General features: G+C 44.1%; 1 protein-coding gene across 2 annotated transcripts in view; it reads left to right on the forward strand.

Moving 5' to 3' along the window:
* The window catches only part of LOC121550489 (inactive dipeptidyl peptidase 10), a 382,617-nt gene that overhangs the window by 289,570 nt on the left and 69,142 nt on the right, over positions 1 to 23,905 (forward strand). For both annotated transcript variants that reach the window (XM_041862762.2, XM_041862770.2), the window contains exons 4-5: positions 10,073 to 10,167; positions 10,315 to 10,389. In XM_041862762.2, coding sequence (XP_041718696.1) covers positions 10,073 to 10,167; positions 10,315 to 10,389 — 170 coding nt within the window. The remainder of the gene's footprint in view (positions 1 to 10,072; positions 10,168 to 10,314; positions 10,390 to 23,905) is intronic.

Below are 23,905 nucleotides of genomic sequence, written 5' to 3' on the forward strand. Positions count from 1 at the left end.
AAACAAAGGTTTCTGTACCAAATATTAAGTTCTGCTTTTCTGATGTATCAAATACTTATGTCATGCAATACAATGCAAATTAATTACTTAAAAATAATACAATGTGATTTTCTGGATTTTTGTTTTAGATTCTGTCTCTCACAGTGGAAGTGTACATATGATAAAAATTACAGACCTCTACATGCTTTGTAAGTAGGAAAACCTGCAAAATTGGCGGTGTATCAAATACTTGTTCTCCCCACTGTATCTCTAGCTTAAACTGACAGATTTCGATGGGGATTTTTTTAGTATGTTACTTAGATTGACTTACGGGTCAATAGTTCTATATATAATAATTCTAAAGCTACTTCATTGCCATGCCTGACACTAAATGACCTCACAGCAGAGTCCCAAACATGTCCCTCACGCTTACACAGATGCCTGCACAAAATGAAAGAACTTGAAACACTGTGCTATTGATGTTTCTGTCTTGAAACAAAACATAAATAAAACAAAAATATCGCTCAAAAAACTCTATATCATTCACTTTTCGCTCGGATTAATTATTGTTGTCATTTCTTGTTAGCTCTTGATGGTAACCGGCACCGTTTCTCACTTACGAACTGCTATCACTTTCTATGCTCATCTACAGTGCTATAGCTCTCTCTAGGGGAACTACAATGTATTGACTAAGGGAAACCCCTAATTCTACACTGGTGTAAATTATGGGGGTTACTCACTTCTCTCTCTATGCGTATTCTGACTTCTAATTTAAGCATGGGGAAATGCATGTGCCAGCCAGGTACACTCTTAGAAAAAAAGATGCTCTCTAGAACCTAAAAGGGTTCTTCGGCCGTCCTCATAGGAGAACCCTTTGAATAACCCTTTTTTGTTCCAGTTAGAACCCTTTTGGTTCCAGGTAGAATCCTTTTGGGTTCCATGTAAAACCATTTACACAGAGGGCTCTACATAGAACCCAAAAGAGTTCTACCTGGAACCAAAAAGGGTTCTCCTATGGGGACTGCCGAATAACCCTTTTTTCTAAGAGTGTACGCGTTTGTAGTGGAGATCAAAGAAATGGAGGTGTGGCAGAGGTGTGTCTACAGATACGCTGTATTCTGACCTTGACTTAATTCCCTCATAATTCAACCACTACGCGTGAGGAAATCATGAATAAGCTCGAGCAACCTGTCGGTTCCAAGTGGAAAAACAGCTACTTTATTTTTTCCCGATAGTAATAACACCATTCTCCATGCAGTGTAATTGATAAATTATACAAGCTATTGATAAGATCTAGGTAAATGAGTATTCCGTTTGGACAAGAAGATTGTCAAACTCACTTCCATGGTCAAGAACCTCGAGAGCAGACGACGCCGAGGGTACGGTTGCATTTTTGGCTGGAGAGAGGGACTCGAGACCGCAGGCCGATTGCAGCCTACTTTGTTCGTAAGCTGAGCTGCTACAGAAATCCTAGGCCTTGACTACGCCCCCACCCTCGACCGTGCACACAGAAGCCTGCAGTCCGCACCAAAGAATAGGGAGCCAAGCAGACCCAACGTAGTCAAGTTCCACTACTTTCAGGAGAAGATGGATGTCCTCCGAAAGGCATCACGAGCGGCTCCATTCACCCACGATGGCCAGAAGATCTGCATCTACCTGGACTACATGGCGTCAGTCATGAAGAAGAGGTTGGCCTTCAATGTGGTGAGGGAGCTCCTGCATCAAGCACCAAGGCATTCTCGACTCAGCAGTGCTGAAGATCACTACACCCTCCGGCGAGCAGAAGACTTTCGAGGACCCCGTCGTGTCCAAAGAATGCATCACCTCGCACCTTCAACCACAGAAGGACAGATAGCATACTATCTAGCCAGCAAGCAACTAAGTCTATACTCTGCCCCTAATATGCTAAGAACCAGCTAGCTAGTAGACTCCTTTCTTGTTTAGAAATGTGCCTTCACCCTACCAATGGACAATTATTCTGCCGGCAACTCAACGTTTAGAAAAATGATGATATGTAATTACAGTGAGGGAAAAAAGTTTTTGATCCCCTGCTGATTTTATACATTTGCCCACTGACAAAGAAATGATCAGTCTATAATTTTAATGGTAGGTTTATTTGAACAGTGAGATAGAATAACAACAAAAAAATCCAGAAAAACGCATGTCAAAAATGTTATAAATTGATCTGCTTTTTAATGAGGGAAATAAGTATTTGACCACTCTGCAAAACATGACTTAGTACTTGGCAAAACCCGTGTTGGCAATCACAGAGGTCAGACGTTTCTTGTAGTTGGCCACCAGGTTTGCACACATCTCAGGAGGGATTTTGTCCCACTCCTTTTTGCAGATCTTCTCCAAGTCATTAAGGTTTCGAGGCTGACGTTTGGCCACTCCAAGACCTTAATGTGCTTCTTCTGGAGCCACTCCTTTGTTGCCTTGGCCGTGTGTTTTGGGTCATTGTCATGCTGGAAAACCCATCCACGACCCATTTTCAATGCCCTGGCTGAGGGAAGGAGGTTCTCACCCAAGATTTGACGGTACATGGCCCCATCCATCGTCCCTTTGATGCGGTGAAGTTGTCCTGTCCCCTTAGCAGAAAAACACCCCCAAAGCATAATGTTTCCCCCTCAATGTTTGACGGTGGGGATGGTGTTCTTGGGGTCATAGGCAGCATTCCTCCTCCTCCAAACACAGCGAGTTGAGAGAAAGAGCTCAATTTTGGTCTCATCTGACCACAACACTTTCACCCAGGTCTCCTCTGAATCATTCAGATGTTCATTGGCAAACTTCAGACGGGCATGTATTACATTTATTTACATTTTAGTCATTTAGCAGACGCTCTTATCCAGAGCGACTTACAGTTAGTGAATACATATTTTTTTATACTGGCCCCCCGTGGGAATCAAACCCACAACCCTGGCGTTGCAAACACCATGCTCTATCAACTGAGCTACATCCCTGCCGGCCATTCCCTCCCCTACCCTGGACGACGCTGGGCCAATTGTGCGCCGCCCATGAGTCTCCCGGTCGCGGCCGGCTGCGACAGAGCCTGGATTCGAACCAGGATCTAGTGGCACAGTTAGCACTGTGATGCAGTGCCTTAGACCACTGCGCCACTCAGGAGTACATGTATATGTGCTTTCTTGAGCAGGGGGACCTTGCGGGCGCTGCAGGATTTCAGTCCTTCATAGCGTAGTGTGTTACCAATTGTTTTCTTGGTGAGTATGGTCCCAGCTGCCTTGAGATCATTGACAAGATTTCATGATCATTGCAACTCCACGAGGTTGCATGGAGCCCCAGGCTGAGGGAGATTGACAGTTATTTTGTGTTTCTTCCATTTGCGAATAATCACACCAACTGTTGTCACCTTCTCATCAAGCTGCTTGGCGATGGTCTTGTAGCCCATTCCAGCCTTGTGTAGGTCTACAATCTTGTCCCTTACATCCTTGGAGAGCTCTTTGGTCTTGGCCATGGTGGAGAGTTTGAAATCTGATTGATTGATTGCTTCTGTGGACAGGTGTCTTTTATACAGGTAACAAACTGAAATTAGGAGCACTCCCTTTAAGAGTGTGCTCCTAATCTCAGCTCGTTACCTGTATAAAAGACACCTGGGAGCCAGAAATCTTTCTGATTGAGAGGGGGTCAAATACTTATTTCCCTCATTAAAATGCAAATCAATTTATAACATTTTTGACATGCGTTTTTCTGGATTTTGTTGTTGTTATTCTGTCTCTCACTGTTCAAATAAACCTACCATTAAAATTATAGTCATTTCTTTCTCAGTGGGCAAACATACAAAATCAGCAGGGGATCAAATACTTTTTTCCCTCACTGTATGTATAGATAATAAACAGCGAGTAGCAGCAGCGTTTAAAAAAAAGGGCGGGGTCAATGCAAATAGTCCGGGTAGCCATTTGATTAGCTGTTCAGCAGTCTTATTGTCACAAGCTGATGTGGATGCAGTGTTGGAGTCAGGCGCAGGACACAGAAGCTCAGTCAAAATGACTTTACTAGTCAACAAGACAATACAAACTAACGGGCCTCAAACACTGGAGGCGCGCGATTACGCATACAGTGTGTAAATACACTATTAACACGAGAAACAAATACCATACATCAACGGACAGGCGGACAATCACACACAACTGCAAACAAAACTAAAGGAAACTTATAGGTGACCTAATCAATACATAACACGAAACAGGTGCACTAACAAGACAAGACCAAACAAACATCGAGACATCAAGCGGTAGTAGCTAGTACTCCGGGGACGACGAACGCCGAAGCCTGCCCGAGCAAGGAGGAGGAGCAGTCTCGGCGGAATTCGTGACACTTATGGCTTGGGGTTAGAAACTGTTAAGAATCTTTTTGAACCTAGACATGGCACTCCGGTACCGCTTGCCGTGCGGTAGCAGAGAAAACAGTCTATGACTAGGGTGACTGGAGTCTTTGGCAATTTTTAGGCACTTCCTTTAGGGCCTTCCTCTGACACTTAGAATTAAAAGGGTTATACCTAATGTTCCCCTGTCTTCTAATTTCTCCTGGTTAGCCTATTGTCTGCAAAGGTTGTTACATTTGAACTACATAGTAATTTACAAAGGTTATAACCAAATGGTTTTCACTTTACATTAAGTTGGGGGTGGTGCACATCTTTGTTCCTGCCCTAGCGCACTCGACTCAACTTACCAACTCATTATCAAGCCCTTGATTGGAGTCGGGTGTGTTAGGTGCTGGGGTGGGGATGTGTGTCCTCTGGGTCCCCGGGGCCAGGCTTGGGGGACGCTGTCATTGGCCAAATAAGCTGCTTATAGAAAACAGCATTCCACCGACATTCTTAATGTCAGCAGTGCTGTTGTAATTTCCTTCTTAATATGGGTGGGATGGGTGGGGACATGGGGACTGGGGATGTTGTATTATTGTCAATATCTCTATGTTCTCAAACCTGAAAAAGTACAAATAAAGTATTAAAATACATACAGTACCAGTCAAACGTTTTGACACACCAACTCATTCCATGGTTTTTCTTTATTTTTACAATTTTCTACATTGTAAAATAATAGTGAAGACATCAAAACCATGAAATAACACATATAGAATCATGTAGTAACCAAAAAAGTGTTAAACAAATCAAAATATATTTTATATTTGAGATTCTTCAGAGTAGCCACCCTTTGCCTTGATGACAGCTGGGCATTCTCTCAAACAGCTTCATGTCACCTGGAATGCATTTCAATTAACAGGTGTGCCTTGTTAAAAGTTAATTTGTGGAATTTCTTTCCTTCTTAATGCGTTTGAGCCAATCAGTTGTGTTGTGACAAGGTACAGAAGATAGCCCTATTTGGTAAAAGACCAAGTCCATATTATGGCAAGAACAGCTCAAATAAGCAAAGAGAAAGGACAGTCCATCATTACTTTAAGACATGAAGGTCAGTCAATCCGGAAAATTCAAGTGCAGTCGCAAAAACCATCAAGCACTATGATGAAACTGGCTCTCATGAGGACCGCCACAGGAAAGGAAGAGCCAGAGTTACCTCTGCTGCAGAGGATAAGTTCATTAGAGTTACCAGCCTCAGAAATTGCAGCCCAAAGAAATGCTTCACAGAGTTCAAGTAACAGACACATCTCAACATCAACTGTTGGCGCTGGAGGAGATGGCTGCCGTTTTACGGCCCTCTAACCAATTGTGCTATTATGTGTGTTTTTTCGCGTTATTTGTCATTTATTCTGTTTAAAGGCTGCCCATCATTACGCACACCTGTCACCATCGTTACGCGCATCAGCGCTCATTGGACTCACCTGGAATCCTTCCCTTTGTTAATTACCTCCCCTATATCTGTCTGTTCCTCTGTTTGATCCCTGTGTCAGTATTAATGTCGTTACGTTTCCCCTGTCCAGACACTGTCCGTGTTTTGTTTAATGTCTGTATATATTAAATGTTCACTCCCTGTACTTGCTTCTCGTCTCCCAGCATCTGTCCTCACAGAAGGAGAGTGATGGAGTGCTGCATCAGATGACCTGGCCTCCACAATTACCCGACCTCAACCCAATTGAGATGGTTTCGGATGAGTTGGAATGCAGAGTGAAGGAAAAGCCGCCAACAAGTGCTCAGCATATGTGGGAACTCCTTCAAGACTGTTGGAAAAGCATTCCAGGTGAAGCTGGTTGAGAGAATGCCAAGAGTGTGCAAAGCTGTCACCAAGGCAAAGGGTGGCTATTTGAAGAATCTAAAATCTAAAATATATTTTGATTTGTTTAACACTTCTTTGGTTACTACATGATTCCATATGTGTTATTTCATAGTTGTAATATCTTCACTTCACTATTATTCTACTATCTAGAAAATAGTAAAAATAAAGAAAAACCCTTGAATGAGTAGGTGTGTCCAAACTTTTGACTGGTACTGTATATATTACCTGACTTTTCCAGTTTTATACAACCTGGAGCTTGGCGCACAGTTCACGACAACTGGACCCCACAGTTCATCATAGTTCCATCATCAGTAAGGATTAATATATTTATGTGACTATTGTTCAACCACTATTGTACACTTTTCTGCCCTTCCAATATAACTGAATATGTCAACTCTCAGGATCAATCAAACCTCTTTTTGATTCACCAATAGGCCTATATCTCGTGTGTAAATGCTCTCCGAACCTGATTTTGTTTAATAAAGTAGGTAGATTCATGAATACTTTCCTAACCATAAATACTCTACAAGATCACAATATTTTTAAATCTACTAAAAGGAGACGAATATGCATATTTTTATGGCTTTCTTCATGATCCCTAATACTCAGAACCCGTTCTCTCGATATACCCTATTCTAGTCTGTCAAGAAAAGGTACACTGTATTGAAAGGGATTGCTTTAGATAAATGTACATTGCACATAAGGGAGCCACACCCAAAGAGTTTATTACGCACCTGCATACGGTAAGTCTGAATACCAAATACTGAGAAGTGCTTAAATTAAAATGCATAAAAAATGAATATAAGTCTGAATCAGCCCTCTTAGGGATTACAACACTCCAAAATATACAAATATAAACAAATACTCAAACTCTGATAATAGACTTTGTACTGTAGGGGGTTCATTCTGGCATTTGGTTTCTGATTCTCCTTCTTTTACAGTTGGGTCCGAAGTTATTGACACCCTTGATGAAGATGAGCAAAAATTACTGTATAAAATAAATAATTTAAATACTGAGCTATAGTGTATGCTAATAAATTTATATTATTTTATACTAATACAATTTTCTCAAAAAGGTAGGGATACAAATTACTGACACCCCTGTTTTAATAATGGACCATTCCTCCGTACAGAATCCTTCCAGATCCTTGATATCCTTCATCTGCGCTCAAACCACAGGTTTTCAATGGGGTTTCAAGTCTGAAGACTGAGATGGCCATTTCAAAATGTTGATTTTGTGGCCAATTAACAATTTCTTTGTGGATTTTGATGTGTGCTTGAGGTTATTGTTTTGCTGGAAGATCCACATGCAGCCAAGTTTCAGCCTCTTGGCAGAGGCAACCAGATTTTTGGTTAATATGTCCTGTCCTGGTACTGGGTAAAGTTCATGATGCCATTGACAGTTAACAAGGGCCCCAGGACCTGTGGAAGCAAAATAGCCCGATAACATCAAACATCCACCACCATATTTTACAGTAGGTATGGGGTTCTTTTCCTCTTATGCATTCTCATTTCGACGCCAAACCCACCATTGGTGTAAATGGCCAAATAGCTCTATTTTCATGTCTTCTGACCAAAGCACTGGTTCCATCCCCATACATACAATTTTATTAGTATAAAATAATATAATTTGAGCGTACAATATAGCTCAGTATTTGAATTATTTATTTTATACAGTCATTTTTGCTCACCTTTATCAAGGTTGTCAATCATTTCGGATCCCACTGTGGTCACAAATATTTCGACCAGTGGTCTTGTGGCATCAGATTACTTGTTTTAGATGATGACATTTATGTCTTTGATATGCTCACAGAGGTTATGACAGGAACAAAATCGTGAGGGCCCCATCAATCATCAATCAAACTCATGGTAACTACAGCATGGCGACAGGGCCCTGATTGGCTGGGAATTCGAAAATTGTTGACGGACAAATGAGACTCTGCTGAGAGGCGGGAATAGGTAATCGCTTCCCACTGTAGGATTCCAATATCTGCCGGGGTTGTCAGGTCTGTTGGGGTTGCCAGGTCTGCTGGTGTTGCATTACCCCCAATAACCTTTGACAGAGATGGATAACTTCATTCTGGGATATTTGTCAGAGCTTGTTTCCGGACAGAATTTTATGGATTGTCTTCCATCTTTGTTTTGTTTGCATTTGATCATAACTCATCTATGAATTAGTGATTAGCAATACATGGTATCATTTGCTCAGTGTGTGTGTGTGTGTATCTGCCATTTGCAGTACTCCCTTGCTGGATTACATTTCAGGGGCATGTCTGCGTATGACATCACACAGTAGAAAATGCTGTGGCATTCAACAACAAGAACACAGGACAAAATATAAGCTACATACAAGTATTCACACACCTTGACTTTTCTACATTTTTGTTGTGTTACAAAGTGGGATTAAAATAGATTTAATTATACTTCTTTGGGTGAACGATCCACACAAAATACATGTTAGAATGTCAAAGTGGAAGAACAATTCTAACATTAGAAGAAAATAAAAAATATGTTTTGTTGTTGTTGATTAGATAAGTATTCAACCACCTGAGTCAATACATGTTAGAATCACATTTGGCAGTGATTACAGCTGTGAGTCTTTCTGTGTAAGTCTATAAGCTTTCCACACCTGGATTGTGCAACATTTGCCCATTTTTGTTTTAAAAATTATTCAAGCTCTGTCAAATTGGTTGTTGATCATTGCTAGACAACAATGTTCAGGTCTTGCCATAGTTTTTCCAAACAGATTTATGTCAAAACTGTAACTTGGCCACTCAGGAACATTCACTGTCTTCTTGGTAAGCAACTCCAGTGTAGATTTGGCCTTGTGTTTTAGATTATTGTCCTACACCATCCATGCTCAAAGGGATATTGAATGTCTGCTTTTTTTTTACCAATAGGTGCCCTTCTTTGCGAGGCATTGGACAACCTCCTTGGTCTTTGTGGTTGAATCTATGTAGGAAATGTACTGCTCAACTGAGGGACCCTACAGCACAGGAGGTTGGTGGCACCTTAATTGGGGAGAACAGGCTCGTGGTAAGGACTGGAGCGGAATAGTTGGAATGGTATCAATACATCAAACACATGGTTTCCAGGTGTTTCCATTTTCTCCATTCCAGCCATTATTATGAGCTGTTCTCCCCTCAGCAGCCTCCTGTGCCTTACAGATAACTTATGTGACTTGATAAGCACATCTTTACTCCTGAACATATGTAGGCTTGCCATAACAAAGGGGTTGAAAACTTATTGACTCAAGGCATTTCAGCTTTTTATTTTTAATTAATTTGTAAAAATGTCTAAAAATATAATTCCAATTTGACATTATGGGGTATGGTGTGTAGGCCAGTGACAAACAAAGTATACATTTAATCAATTGAAAATCAGGCTGTTACACAACAAAATGTGGAAAAAGTAAAGGGGTGTGAATAGTTTCTGATGGCACTGTGTGTTTTAATTCCTTAGGCACAGAAAGCATTTCCGATCAATAGAGAACATGCAGGTTTTTGTAAAAAAAAAGAAACTTAAGGTGACTATTTGTTTCTATACACCATGAAATTATATATGTTCATATATGTTGATCACAGTGCAGTCACGCTAATGTGTATGAATGGAGTCAGTGCCATCATGTTACTATTGTTACTTGATTTTCCAGAGACAATGATGTGAGAAGGTACTGGACATTCTGTCTTTGCTATGCTGAAGAAAAACAAGGAAATTGGGATAGAATGAAGACTTTTATTGTCAAAGTTTTATTCAAGGTACAGTTTTGGTTTTGACAGCCAGCCTTCATTCAAAACGGCAACAAAGGCCTCCATACCGCCTTGCCGGTTTTTCTTATTAGAAAACCGACAGAATAATTGTTTCAGAAATACATGTTTTTTTCTTATTTTTCTCTCCTTTCATAGACTCAGAAGTGATCTACAGGAATCGCGATGGCCACGTAATAAAGTTTAACATCCTCACCAATGAGACTGAAATTGTACTGACAAACACAACATTTGTAAGTGCAAACCCTTTACCATCTGAACATGTATACACACAGACTTACACATAAACATATACCCTGCCACTCAAACTGACATGTTAGCAAACTGATATACCCGCTTAAAAATGCTCTCTCTCTCTTTTCCTCTTCTTTGTCTTGTAGGTCAATTTCAATGTTGCAAAGTACTCTGTTTCCCCGGACTTGAAATATGTGCTCTTTGCCTATGATGTTAAACAGGTAAGCTGTTATATCTTCTTACTTAATTTATCCCCCCACAATTTGCATCTCATATGCTCTGTCTCTCACACATTCTAGAGCACACTATTAAATCTTACAACAATCTCGATCTTAAAGACATGCATACTAGACTAGTGTTTCCCAACTCCTGTCCTTGAGAACCCCCAACAGCACACATTTTTGGTTTAGCCCCAGACAAACTCATCTGATTCAACTCATTGAGGGCTTGATGATTAGTTGACAAGTTTAATCAGGTGTGCTGTTGGGGGTACTCGAGGACTGGGGTGTATTCATTACGGATACTTTTTACAGTTCAGAACCAAATGGAAGCAAACAGAGCTAAACAAGAGTTTCTATTGGACAAATTCTGGTAGGTCCCTCCCCGTTTCGTTCCGTTTGCTTCCGTTTAAGAAACGTTTTACAACAGAATTGGCAGTATGAATACACCCCTGTAGTTGGGAAACACTGTACTAGGCTACCATACAAGCCAATGCACTACAACACACACATCTTGAAGTCAGCCAACTATACAGTGGGCCTGTTGATTAAACAACCACACTCAGACCTTTTTTTATTTAAATACGTTTACTGTGTCATGGTCATGTTTTGTTTTATTTTATGAATATTGTTTTGCCTTTGCACAAGTCATGGGAGCATTGCTTTGAAAAAATGGGCCCTATCTATATCATGTTGACCTATGATTCTGTCTAAATGTATTGCTTAATATTGTATACCTTTAAATGTTGTATATAGAAAAAACAATGTAAACTGTGATTCACTAATTGACTGCTAACCAATAGTCTAATTGAAATTACTAATTGTTGCCACCTGTTGTTCACTTGAACTTGTATGACTACAGACTGCAGGAGTTCGCTCACACAGCACACCCTTAAAAAAGTCATAGTTGAAACTTTGGCCGTTTATAAGCTGGTTCTAAATAAAGGAAAATACTAAGCATATAAATTTGATATTATGTGTGTGCTTTTCCCTATGGCTATATTTTTACATTGACTCTTTTTGGAATTAGCACCGCAAACATCTACTTGGAAAAATGTATTATAATCTTGACTGCAGGGACTTTTGTTTGAATAAACATCCACACCATTCCATGTGTATGTACACTAATGGTGCTCGAGGGCGGAGTGATGAGTCTGAGTTGCCTGCGATTGACAGGTCACGTTCATTCGTTAATATACTGTAGCAGTGGGCCTGTTTCTCCCATAATCACAAGCTTTCCATCAGAAAAGTGAAGATGCAAAATGAGATAATTGGACCCTCTGCTCTTTAAGGGATCAACAATGAGGATTAGTGACAAGGACATTAATCTTAATTTATTTGCATATTTCACATAAGGTCGTGTGTGATTATTGTGCTGTCTAATAATAAGCCTGTGCCCTGTGTGGTCCCTTTCTTTTGACATGTAGTGTTATGTTGTATTTTATAGAGAGACAAGTTTATTTGTTCAGAATTTAATTATATGTTCACATTATATGTTTAGGCATATACTGTATGAAAACAATCTCTGAACCCTTGGGAAATTGTATAGTTGAACAAACAGGGCAATACCAGTACAGTATGTTGGAATTAAAAAAAGCACTGAATAACATTGTGGCATTTGAACAAGTATGTCCACATCAACTGGTGTAGAGGGAAGTTGGTCTGGAAGTCTCACCTAGCTCTAGGATTACACGCCTTTATCTCATTACTGAGGTATCCAAGAGCGATTAAGCTTGATAAACGCTTGTAATCTCTGTGCTGCCTGTTTGTCAATCGTGACAATAGGCTCTGTTTTCTTTGCTGGAAAACATCTTGTAATGCTCTTCCAGGTTTTAAATCCTTCAGCCAAGTCTATGTTGATCCAATGCATTGTGTTCGCAATGATAATTAGCGAATAGCTTCAAGCTAATCAGGTTTGAGTGGGTCGTACGCAATGATGTATATAAACCCTGGATTGATGATGCTATGTATTGGCCATTGAGAGGCTTGGAAGCTACTGGTCGGCTATATTGGCACTCCCCAGAAGGAGCAGTCCTCTATAGGAATTAATGGAATTCTACAATTATTTCAATTAAATGTTCCAAGGACAAAATTACTTGTATTTAAGTATTTTTGTGTTGTAGTGGTGTAACGATCCCGGCTGTCTGAGTCGGGTCCTGTCTGGTGACGAGTGTTCCTGTTCGTAATCTCCAGTTTCCCGAGGGTTCGGGAACGCTCCGGGGAGCGCTCTTGTGTTCCGCACCTGCATCCCATCAGCAATCTGCACACCTGGTCCTGATCATCACCCTTCTTAGGCTCTGGCCGAACATCCAGTTCCTGCCGGATCGTTAGCCATGAACAGTATGTTTGTCAGCGTATCAGCCTTGAGTTCTAGCGTTAGTTTTTGTTGTTTTGCACCTTGTTGATTTGCTGTGTACTCACCTCCGTTTTGTTCTGTCTGCAGTCTCTCACCCGGAACCTTCACCCAACCTCTGCCTGATGGTCGGCGGCTGCCGAGCCATGTCTGGACCTACCACTGCACCCTCAACAACCCATCCACGCCACCCGCTCTGTCCCTGGATTATTCAGCCTCACTCGGGAGTCAATTAATAAACACTCACCTTTTTCTCTAAGTACCTTGTCCTGGTCTGCTTCTGGGTTCTGGCGTAGTAAACCGTGACAGAACGATCCGGCCAGTAATGAACCCAGCGGACCTGGACTCTGTTCGCCATGCCATTACCCATCAGGAGAAGATGTTGGGCCATCATAGCACGGTACTACAGGAGATCGCGTTGTCAGTTCGGAACCTTTCTACCGGTCTGACGGAGGTCCAGAACCAACGCAAGTTTCGGTGGAGGATCCACTACCGGTTTCACCCATCTGCGCCTGCCGCTTCGGGAGCTGTGTCCTTCCGTGAGCCCGAGGTTCCGACGCCGGATAGATATGAGGGGGAGCTGGGAAGATGCCGTTCCTTCCTTATGCAGTGTGGATTAGTGTTCGATCTACAGCCCTACTCTTATGCCACAGACAAGGCTAGGATAGCCTTTGTGATTGCGTTGCTGCGTGGTCGAGCGCTGGAGTGGGCTTCAGCCGTTTGGGAGCGACAAGACCCCTGCATGGCTTCATACCAGGGGTTCACGGCCGAGATGAGGAAGCTCTTCGACCATTCCGTCCGAGGGGGGGACGCAGCTAGGCGCCTGTTTCGCTTCACCAAGGAACTCGCAGCGTGGCCGACTTCGTGATCGAGTTCAAGACGTTGGCTGTGGAGAGTGGGTGGACCAGGAGTCTCTGCAGCGGCCTTTTACCAGGGTCTGTCGGAGCAGCTCAAGGATGAGTTGATCTCCTATCCGAGCCTAGTGACCTGGACAGCTTGGTAGCCTTGTCTATTCGGGTGGATAATCGAGTCCGAGAGCGAAGGAGGGAGAAGCAATGGGGCCCGTCCAATCGATCAGCTTCTCAGTTCCCAGTCGGGTCGGGTGGTGGACCAGAACACGTCGATCATTCTCCACCACAATGGATTAGTGGAGAGGTCCTCTCTCCCGATTCTGAACCCATGCAAGTGGGGCGACACGGGTTAACCAAGGAGGAGCGTCAACATAGACGTCAGACCAACTGCTGCCTCTACTGTGGTAGCTCGGGACATTACATCTCCACCTGTTCCCGGCGGTCGTCAAACTGCCCGGCTCGCTAAAGTTGGGAGGACTTTTCGCGAGCCAGTTTCAACCTCTCAGTACCTCTGTCAGACCCCGTTTCCGGCTACCCTTGTGAACAGGAATCAGAGCTTAGCGCTTAACGCTTTTATCGATTCAGGTGCCGATGGAAGCTTTCTTGATGCCGAGTTGGTGGAACAGCTGGGGCTTTCCAAGGAGCAATTGCCGGAAGCCATTAAGGCGACCACTCTGAACGGCAGTAGTCTGGCACGTATCAGCGATGAGGACTGAACCGGTTAAGATGCGGTTGTCGGGGAATCATTCTGAGATGATTTCATTCTTCATTCTGCCGTCTTCCCATGTTCCTCTGGTCCTTGGATACCCCCTGGCTGAAGGAACACAATCCCACGTTCGATTGGGTGACGGGCAAGGTAACGAGTTGGAGCCTGGATTGTCATGCTAACTGTCTCAAGACTGCCTGCCCCCATTCGGTTCCCAGTCAGGTGATTGAGGCTAAACCCCCAGATTTGTCCCTGGTTCCCGAGACATATCACGATTTGGGGAAGTTTTCAGTAAGCAGAAGGCTCTGTCACTCCCTCCCCACCGACCATATGATTGTGCCATCAACCTGGTCCCTGGAGCTGTCTACCCCAAGGGGAAGGTTATACAGTATCTCCCGACCTGAACGTGAGGCGTTGGAGACCTACATCAAGGAGTCCCTAGCTGCTGGTCTCGTTCGTCCCTCGTCATCACCCCTGGGGGCAGGATTCTTCTTTGTGGGTAAGAAGGATGGCTCTCTTCGACCGTGTATTGATTATCGGGGGTTGAATGACATCACGGTCAAGAACAAGTATCCCCTGCCCTTGATGAGTTCTGCCTTCGACTCCTTACAGGGTGCTACGGTGTTCACCAAGCTAGACCTACGCAATGCGTATCACCTGGTCCGGATCAGAGAGGGGGACGAGTGGTTGTGACGGGTTTCAATACACCGATGGGTCACTTCGAGTATCAGGTGATGCCGTTTGGACTGACCAATGCTCCAGCGGTATTCCAGAGTATGGTGAACGACGTCCTGAGAGATATGATCGGTCTCTTTGTGTTTGTTTACCTGGATGACATTCTAATCTTCTCGAAGGAACCTTCCGACCACGTCCAGCATGTCCGGCAGGTTCTGCAGCGATTGTTGGAGAATCGCCTGTTCGTGAAGGCCGAGAAGTGCGAGTTTCACGCCCACACGACATCCTTTCTCGGGTACATCATCTCCAGGGGAGAGATTAGGATGGACCAGGAGAAGGTTAGAGCGGTTCTGGAATGGGCCCAGCCCGGTACGAGATTGCAGCTCCAGAGATTTTTGGGGTTTGCGAATTTCTACCGCAGATTCATCCGGGATTACAGCCGTGGTGGCCGCTCCGTTAACTGCCTTGACTTCCAGTATCAGGACCTTCAAGTGGAATCCGGAGGCGGATCGAGCGTTTCTGGATTTGAAGAGGCGATTCACCAACGCACCGATTCTCTCTCAACCGGACACGGGCCGTCAGTTCGTCGTTGAAGTGGACGGCGTCTGATGTGGGAGTTGGCGCCATCCTGTCGCAGCGATGCTCCACGGACAGTAAACTCCATCCCTGCGCCTACTACTCTCGTCGCCTTTCGCCTGCGGAGAGGAATTACGATGTGGGTAACCGGGAGCTTCTCGCGGTGAAACTTGCCTTGGAGGAGTGGCGCCACTGGTTGGAGGGGCGGAGCAACCGTTTATTGTCTGGACTGACCACAAGAATCTTGCTTACGTGCAATCGGCTAAACGTCTCAACTCCCCGTCAGGCCAGGTGGGCGTTGTTTTTCGGACGATTCAAGTTTGCCCTGACGTTCCGACCTGGATCTAAGAACGGCAAGGCGGACGCCTTGTCCCGGATGTTCTCCAAGACGGAGGAGAGTGGGCCCAAGACCGAGACAATTCTCCCCCGGAACTGCGTCGTGGGAGCAGTTATGTGGAAGATTGAGGAGGAGGTGCTGGCGGCCCTTCGGACTCAGCCCGGTCCCGTAACGGTCCACCCGGTCGGTTGTTTGTGCCTGAGTCGGTTCGTCCTGCTGTCCTCAAATGGTCCCACGCCAGCAAGATGGCTTGTCACCCTGGCGTGGCTCGGACAATGGCGTTTCTTCGCAGACGTTTTTGGTGGCCTGCCATGGCCGAGGATACTCGGGGGTTTGTTGCTGCCTGTCCAGTGTGTGCGCAGAATAAGAGTACCAATCGGCCCAGCTCTGGACTACTTCACCCCCTTCCTATTCCCCGGCGACCATGGTCGCATCTGGCCCTGGACTTCGTCACTGGGTTGCCCGCTTCTGAGGGGAACACGGTCGTTCTGACGATCGTGGACAGATTCAGCAAGTTCGCCCACTTTGTGCCTATTGCCAAGCTTCCCTCTGCCTCGGAGACGTCCGAGATCCTGGTTAGGGAGGTTTTCAGGGTCCACGGTTTGCCCAGTGATATCGTTTCCGACCGTGGCCCTCAGTTTACCTCTGCTGTCTGGAAGTCCTTCTGTTTGGCCATTGGAGCTACAGTCAGTCTCACATCTGGTTTTCACCCCCAATCCAATGGTCAGGCGGAGAGAGCCAACCAGAAGATGGAATCCACGCTACGCTGTCTGGTCTCTTCCAACCCCACCTCCTGGGTCTCTCAGTTGCCTTGGGTTGAGTATGCCCACAATACTCTTCCTACATCTGCCACTGGGATGTCTCCCTTCCAGTGCCTGTATGGCTACCAACCTCCCCTGTTTCCTTCTCAGGAGAAGGAGCTCTCAGTGCCTTCTGTTCAGGCCCATATTCATCGTTGCCACCGGACCTGGCATCGGGCCAGAAAGGCACTCCTTAGAGTTTCGGACCGGTATCAGCTCCAGGCGAATCGTCGCCGGATCCCCGCTCCCACCTATACCATCGGAGATAGGGTTTGGTTGGCCACACGGGATCTTCCGTTACGGACTGAGTCTAGGAAGTTGTTACCGAAGTTCATTGGTCCGTTTGTGGTGGAGAAGGTGATCAATCCAGTGGCAGTTCGACTCAAACTACCGAGGACGCTCAGAGTCCATCCCACCTTTCATGTCTCCTGCCTCAAGCCTGTCCTCCTCAGTCCTCTGTTGCCTCCTCCGCCTCCTCCTCCTCCTCCTCGGATGATCGGAGGTGGTCCTGCCTACACGGTGCGGCGCATCATGGATTCCAGACGGGCGGGGCCGGGGTTTCCAGTATCTCGTGGACTGGGAGGGGTATGGTCCTGAGGAGAGGAGTTGGATTCCGCGGCGACAGGTCCTAGACGCGGACCTCATCAGTGACTTCTACCGCCTCCATCCTGGCGCTCCGGGAGTCCGCCCGGTGGCGTTCGTCGGAGGGGGGGTACTGTAACGATCCCGGCTGTCTGAGTCGGGTCCTGTCTGGTGACGAGTGTTCCTGTTCGTAATCTCCAGTTTCCCGAGGGTTCGGGAACGCTCCGGGGAGCGCTCTTGTGTTCCGCACCTGCATCCCATCAGCAATCTGCACACCTGGTCCTGATCATCACCCTTCTTAGGCTCTGGCCGAACATCCAGTTCCTGCCGGATCGTTAGCCATGAACAGTATGTTTGTCAGCGTATCAGCCTTGAGTTCTAGCGTTAGTTTTTGTTGTTTTGCACCTTGTTGATTTGCTGTGTACTCACCTCCGTTTTGTTCTGTCTGCAGTCTCTCACCCGGAACCTTCACCCAACCTCTGCCTGATGGTCGGCGGCTGCCGAGCCATGTCTGGACCTACCACTGCACCCTCAACAACCCATCCACGCCACCCGCTCTGTCCCTGGATTATTCAGCCTCACTCGGGAGTCAATTAATAAACACTCACCTTTTTCTCTAAGTACCTTGTCCTGGTCTGCTTCTGGGTTCTGGCGTAGTAAACCGTGACAAGTGGGGATGGTAACATTAGTAATCTCTAAATACTATAATTTAAGGAAAATGTTTTTACAGTGGGGGAAAAAAGTATTTAGTCAGCCACCAATTGTGCAAGTTCTCCCACTTAAAAAGATGAGAGAGGCCTGTAATTTTCATCATAGGTACACGTCAACTATGACAGACAAATTGAGATTTTTTTTTTCTCCAGAAAATCACATTGTAGGATTTTTAATGAATTTATTTGCAAATTATGGTGGAAAATAAGTATTTGGTCACCTACAAACAAGCAAGATTTCTGGCTCTCACAGACCTGTAACTTCTTCTTTAAGAGGCTCCTCTGTCCTCCACTTGTTACCTGTATTAATGGCACCTGTTTGAACTTGTTATCAGTATAAAAGACACCTGTCCACAACCTCAAACAGTCACACTCCAAACTCCACTATGGCCAAGACCAAAGAGCTGTCAAACGACACCAGAAACAAAATTGTAAACCTGCACCAGGCTGGGAAGACTGAATCTGCAATAGGTAAGCAGCTTGGTTTGAAGAAATCAACTGTGGGAGCAATTATTAGGAAATGGAAGACATACAAGACCACTGATAATCTCCCTTGATCTGGGGCTCCACGCAAGATCTCACCCCGTGGGGTCAAAATGATCACAAGAACAGTGAGCAAAAATCACAGAACCACATGGGGGGACCTAGTGAATGACCTGCAGAGAGCTGGGACCAAAGTAACAAAGCCTACCATCAGTAACACACTACGCCGCCAGGGACTCAAATCCTGCAGTGCCAGACGTGTCCCCCTGCTTAAGCCAGTACATGTCCAGGCCCGTCTGAAGTTTGCTAGAGTGCATTTGGATGATCCAGAAGAGGATTGGGAGAATGTCATATGGTCAGATGAAACCAAAATATAACTTTTTGGTAAAAACTCAACTCGTCGTGTTTGGAGGACAAAGAATGCTGAGTTGCATCCAAAGAACACCATACCTACTGTGAAGCATGGGGGTGGAAACATCATGCTTTGGGGCTGTTTTTTCTGCAAAGGGACCAGGACGACTGATCCGTGTAAAGGAAAGAATGAATGGGGCCATGTATCGTGAGATTTTGAGTGAAAACCTCCTTCCATCAGCAAGGGCATTGAAGATGAAACGTGGCTGGGTCTTTCAGCATGACAATGATCCCAAACACACCGCCCGGGCAACGAAGGAGTGGCTTCGTAAGAAGCATTTCAAGGTCCTGGAGTGGCCTAGCCAGTCTCCAGATCTCAACCCCATAGAAAATCTTTGGAGGGAGTTGAAAGTCTGTGTTGCCCAGCGACAGCCCCAAAATATCACTGCTCTAGAGGAGATCTGCATGGAGGAATGGGCCAAAATACCAGCAACAGTGTGTGAAAACCTTGTGAAGACTTACAGAAAACGTTTGACCTGTGTCATTGCCAACAAAGGGTATATAACAAAGTATTGAGAAACTTTTGTTATTGACCAAATACTTATTTTCCACCATAACTTGCAAATAAATTCATTAAAAATCTTACAATGTGATTTTCTGGAGAAAAAAAATCTCATTTTGTCTGTCATAGTTGACGTGTACCTATGATGAAAATTACAGGCCTCTCTCATCTTTTTAAGTGGGAGAACTTGCACAATTGGTGGCTGACTAAATACTTTTTTTCCCCACTGTATATACTTATTCATTTTTTTTTTCTTCTGTTTAGCTCACATAATATAATTTGAAAGTATGCATTAACGTGTCTGTAATAGAATAAATGTGGCAAAAATAAATGTAAACATTAATAAATGCATTTCTATAGCTTCCAAAATATTTTTTACAATGGTGGGGGAGTGCCAAGATGGACGCACGGTGGCTTCAACACAGCGCCCCCTATCAGTCATATAGTGTATATATAAATAATTGGTCATACCTCACCAAACAATGGTGTCCATTGTTTACTTGACATGACATAGATTATATGCTATTTGGGTGTCCTCTGTATACAATCATTCAGTCACTCTTTGAAGAAATTGTGTTTTATTTCATTTGATGACAGATCTGAATCAAATCGAACATTTTACATTTCTCTTCTTTCTCACATTGTAAAACCACAAAGCTTATTACATCGTGATTGTTTTTCTGACATTCTGGCGAGGGAAATAGATTAAGAATTTAGTTTCTTTACCTTCTGGTCCTCCAAACCTTGATATATCTTTGTGAAGGATAAAACAGTGTGTAACATTGATGAAGTAGGCTTTATATTCAGTGGCTCGCCGCCTTCAAATGAGCAGAGGCTGAATACATACAGTAGGTCCTACCTCGCCTAACCCCTCAAGGCTGATTACTGAACAAATGAGCCCGGCGGGAATCACAAAGGAAGATGAAGGAGAGACAGAATCTATCAGAGCTATCTCATCAGGACTATACGGGGGTCACGGTAACCCAAATAACCCAATGTTGTGTGATTTAGCAGGCCAAAAGCAGCACCTGGGGCCCTAAGCACCATTATCACCGTATCCGTATTCCCTTCCCCGCTAAATGGGTCTAGATTGGGTCTGGTAGGCCTCTGAGACTGAACGGCCGTCACAGCACTGGCACCTTGAGGGCCCATGCTATTATAGTTAATCTGATGGGGCCAATGTGCTGTAAGGGTCCAGAATTGCTATGGTAAGCTGAGGGCCAAATACTGACTGATGTACTGAGAGAGTTGCATCCTGTCATTCACACTGGGCCAACATTGTGCACAAAATATGTAAGGTAGGAAAACATGATACAACACCAGTAGCTTCGGGGACCATTTCGCTTTGATACTCGTAGGGGTGCAGCCTGCGCTTACGTTCATTGCACAGGAACCTCTAGAGTGGCGTACAGCCTAAAATAATTCCCACCCTGAAGTATTCTATTGGTCTCCCCCCTTCACTCCTCCCCGTTTGCTGATAAATGGATCGATCCCAGTGGGGCTGGAGACACAATTAAACTTGTTTTTGGGTGAGAGTGCTAAGAAAGCTGGCTCATTGGCTCTCTGCTATGTTGGTGCTAGATGGTGCTTGAAGTTGCTTAAGTTTTTTCACTGTATTTGGTTAAGGCTCCTCTGTAACCTACAGCCAGTTGAGCAAATTGTTGACTTAAATGTGGTCATGTTCGAATAAGGGCAATAAACTAGGCCTTTAGTTTCTAAATTCAAGCAAGGCACCTGTTTTTAGACACGTGATTAGATACAACAATCATTCACATTTTTATTATGCTGTCCTACTGTATAACACAGTAATTAACAGCCTTAAACATGTTATTACTATGTAATGAACTATTTTCACACGTACAAGCAGCCAAAGACTGTTTTTGGCTCAAATACTATTTTGTAACATGTATTTTACCCAGAGGCTGAAAGCAGCCATTGTAAACCTTGGCATGCATTTCTCTGTTAGCTTGTCCAGTGGACCCTTCTCTAAGGCAGAACAGAAGAGCGCCTAAAGCTGTCTGAACTGTTGTTTAATCTGTGGGCCCCTGCTCCCAGGCACACGCCACACACTGCCAGAGATTAGGGGATCTCTGGGTAATATACAGAACCATGATCCTCCACACATCTCCCATAAATCAGGAGAATCCATGTTTTAATTTCATTCAATCCGATTTGCATACGTAATATGAGGGGAGGAGGGGAGCAGGGAGCGGGTGAGTCACCTTGGCTGTGGAAGAGGAGCAAGGAAAGGAGGGAGGGAAGGATGGTCAGTGTGTGGCAAATTTAATAATCAGATTATATTTGAAATGAAGGAACATTGTGATGAAAATCGTCATTAATACTACATGGGCTTTTTAATGGTTTGGAGGCGTTTCCCTCTGTGTGGTTTTATACTAAACTTTTGCAGTGTGATTAATCGTGTTTGATAAAACGTCCATGCCCCCAGCCCTGCGCAGACCACTCGTATTCAACATCGAGCTGCAGCAAAAGTTTTAGTGCAGTAGGAGTTGAAAATGTCAACCTACTTGTTTTTAAATCACCACACTGAACACAAAGGTCATTGTGCCAGCTCTTGAAGAGATGTAGAGAGGGAAACAATGTGAAACATTCCGAAATGATCCTCTAGCTGTACAACTGATACTGGAACTGATTTTAGCCATTTTTATCATTATATACAGAGTAGGACATTTTATGAAAGCTAGAGATGAGGAGCACCTCAGAGAGAGTGAATTCCACCCTGCTGCAAAGGTATCTGCGCAAGTAGGTTCTTAAAATGACTACTTTAGCAGACACTCAAAGTTGTATCCGACAAGCAGTTTAAACTTTTTTGCCAAAGGTCAAAAGTGTGTTTGGAAGAAAAACTCAAACTGGAGGGAGTCAATAGGGTTCAAATAAAAGTCACAGAGTCCATTCCTCTTCTTGTGCCTTCCCAGGGAACAAGAGTCTGTGGTTCTGCTGTGGATATTTCACATAAGCTCATTACCTCTAGTTCCAAATGCTTACCTTGAATTTGTTTCAGCGCATCTAAACGCTTGGGCGTTTTAGTTCCTAGCCAGGGATGTGTTTTTACAGAGCTTTAACCCTGACCTGCGTCTCTGTTGGTTAGCAGCATATAGCAACTGAGAAATATTTTGTCAAAGCCATCAGAGGTGCACTCTACACCCCCCCTCCCTCTCTGAGATCACCAATCTTGGCTTGTCAACAGTATTTTTGGCGCTCATCAATCTAGCGCTATCACATCCCCCGCCTCCATCGTCGTTGCCACCGCCTTCGGGCCTTTCCACCGTCCTCATGCACTATGCATAATTCACTGTGGCAAAGTGCATCCTTTTCAAATGAAGAAGCACTTTTTAATTTGAGCTATCCATCCTCGGCTGTGGCATCCCTGTTTTTAGACTCCTGTCTGCTCAAACAGATATATCAAACACTTGAGTCTGAATCAGGTATCTCTCTCTCTCTCTCTCTCTCTCTCTCTCTCTCTCTCTCTCTCTCTCTCTCTCTCTCTCTCTCTCTCTCTCTCTCTCTCTCTCTCTCTCTCTTTCTCAATTCAATTTCAATTCAATTCAATTTAAGGGGCTTTATTGGCATGGGAAACATAAGTTTACATTGCCAAATCAAGTGAAATAGATAATAAACAAAAGTGAAATAAACAATAATAAACAGTACAGTCACAAAAGTTCCAAAATAATAAAGACATTTCAAGTGTCATATTATGTCTATATATAGTGTTGTAATGATGTGCAAATACTTAAAGTACAAAAAGGAAAATAAATAAACATAAATATAGGTTGTATTTACAATGGTGTTTGTTATTGACTGGTTGCCCTTTTCTTGTGGCAACAGGTCACAAATCTTGCTGCTGTGATTGCACACTGTGGTATTTCACCCAATAGATATGGGAGTTTATCAAAATTGGATTTGTTGTCGAATTCTTTGTAGGTCTGTGTAATCTGAGAGAAGTATGTGTCTCTAATATGGTCATACATTTGGCAGCTCAGTTTCCACCTCATTTTGTGGGCAGTGTGCACATAGCCTGTCTTCTCTTGAGAGCCAGGTCGGCCTACGGTGGCCTTTCTCAATAGCAAGGCTATGCTCACTGAGTCTGTACATAGTCAAAGATGTCCTTAATTATGGGTCAGTCACAGTGGTCAGGTATTCTGCCACTGTGCACTCTCTGTTTAGGGCCAAATAGCATTCTAGTTTGCTCTGTTATTTTGTTAATTATATCCAATATGTCAAGTAATTATCTTTTTGTTTCCTCATGATTTGGTTGGGTCTAATTGTGTTGCTGTCCTGGGGCTCTGTGGGGTCTATTTGTGTTTGTGTTTGTGAACAGAGCCCCAGGACCAGCTTGCTTAGGGGACTCTTCTCCAGGTTCATTTTTCTGTAGGTAATGGCTTTGTTATGGATGGTTTGGGAATCGTTTCCTTTTAGGTGTTTATAGAATTTAACGGCTCTTTTCTGGATTTTGATAATTAGCGGGTATCGGCCTAATTCTGCTCTGCATGTATTATTTGGTGTTTTATGCTGTAC

This window comes from Coregonus clupeaformis, chromosome 4, assembly GCF_020615455.1.
Source record: "Coregonus clupeaformis isolate EN_2021a chromosome 4, ASM2061545v1, whole genome shotgun sequence".
NCBI classification, from domain to species: domain Eukaryota; kingdom Metazoa; phylum Chordata; class Actinopteri; order Salmoniformes; family Salmonidae; genus Coregonus; species Coregonus clupeaformis.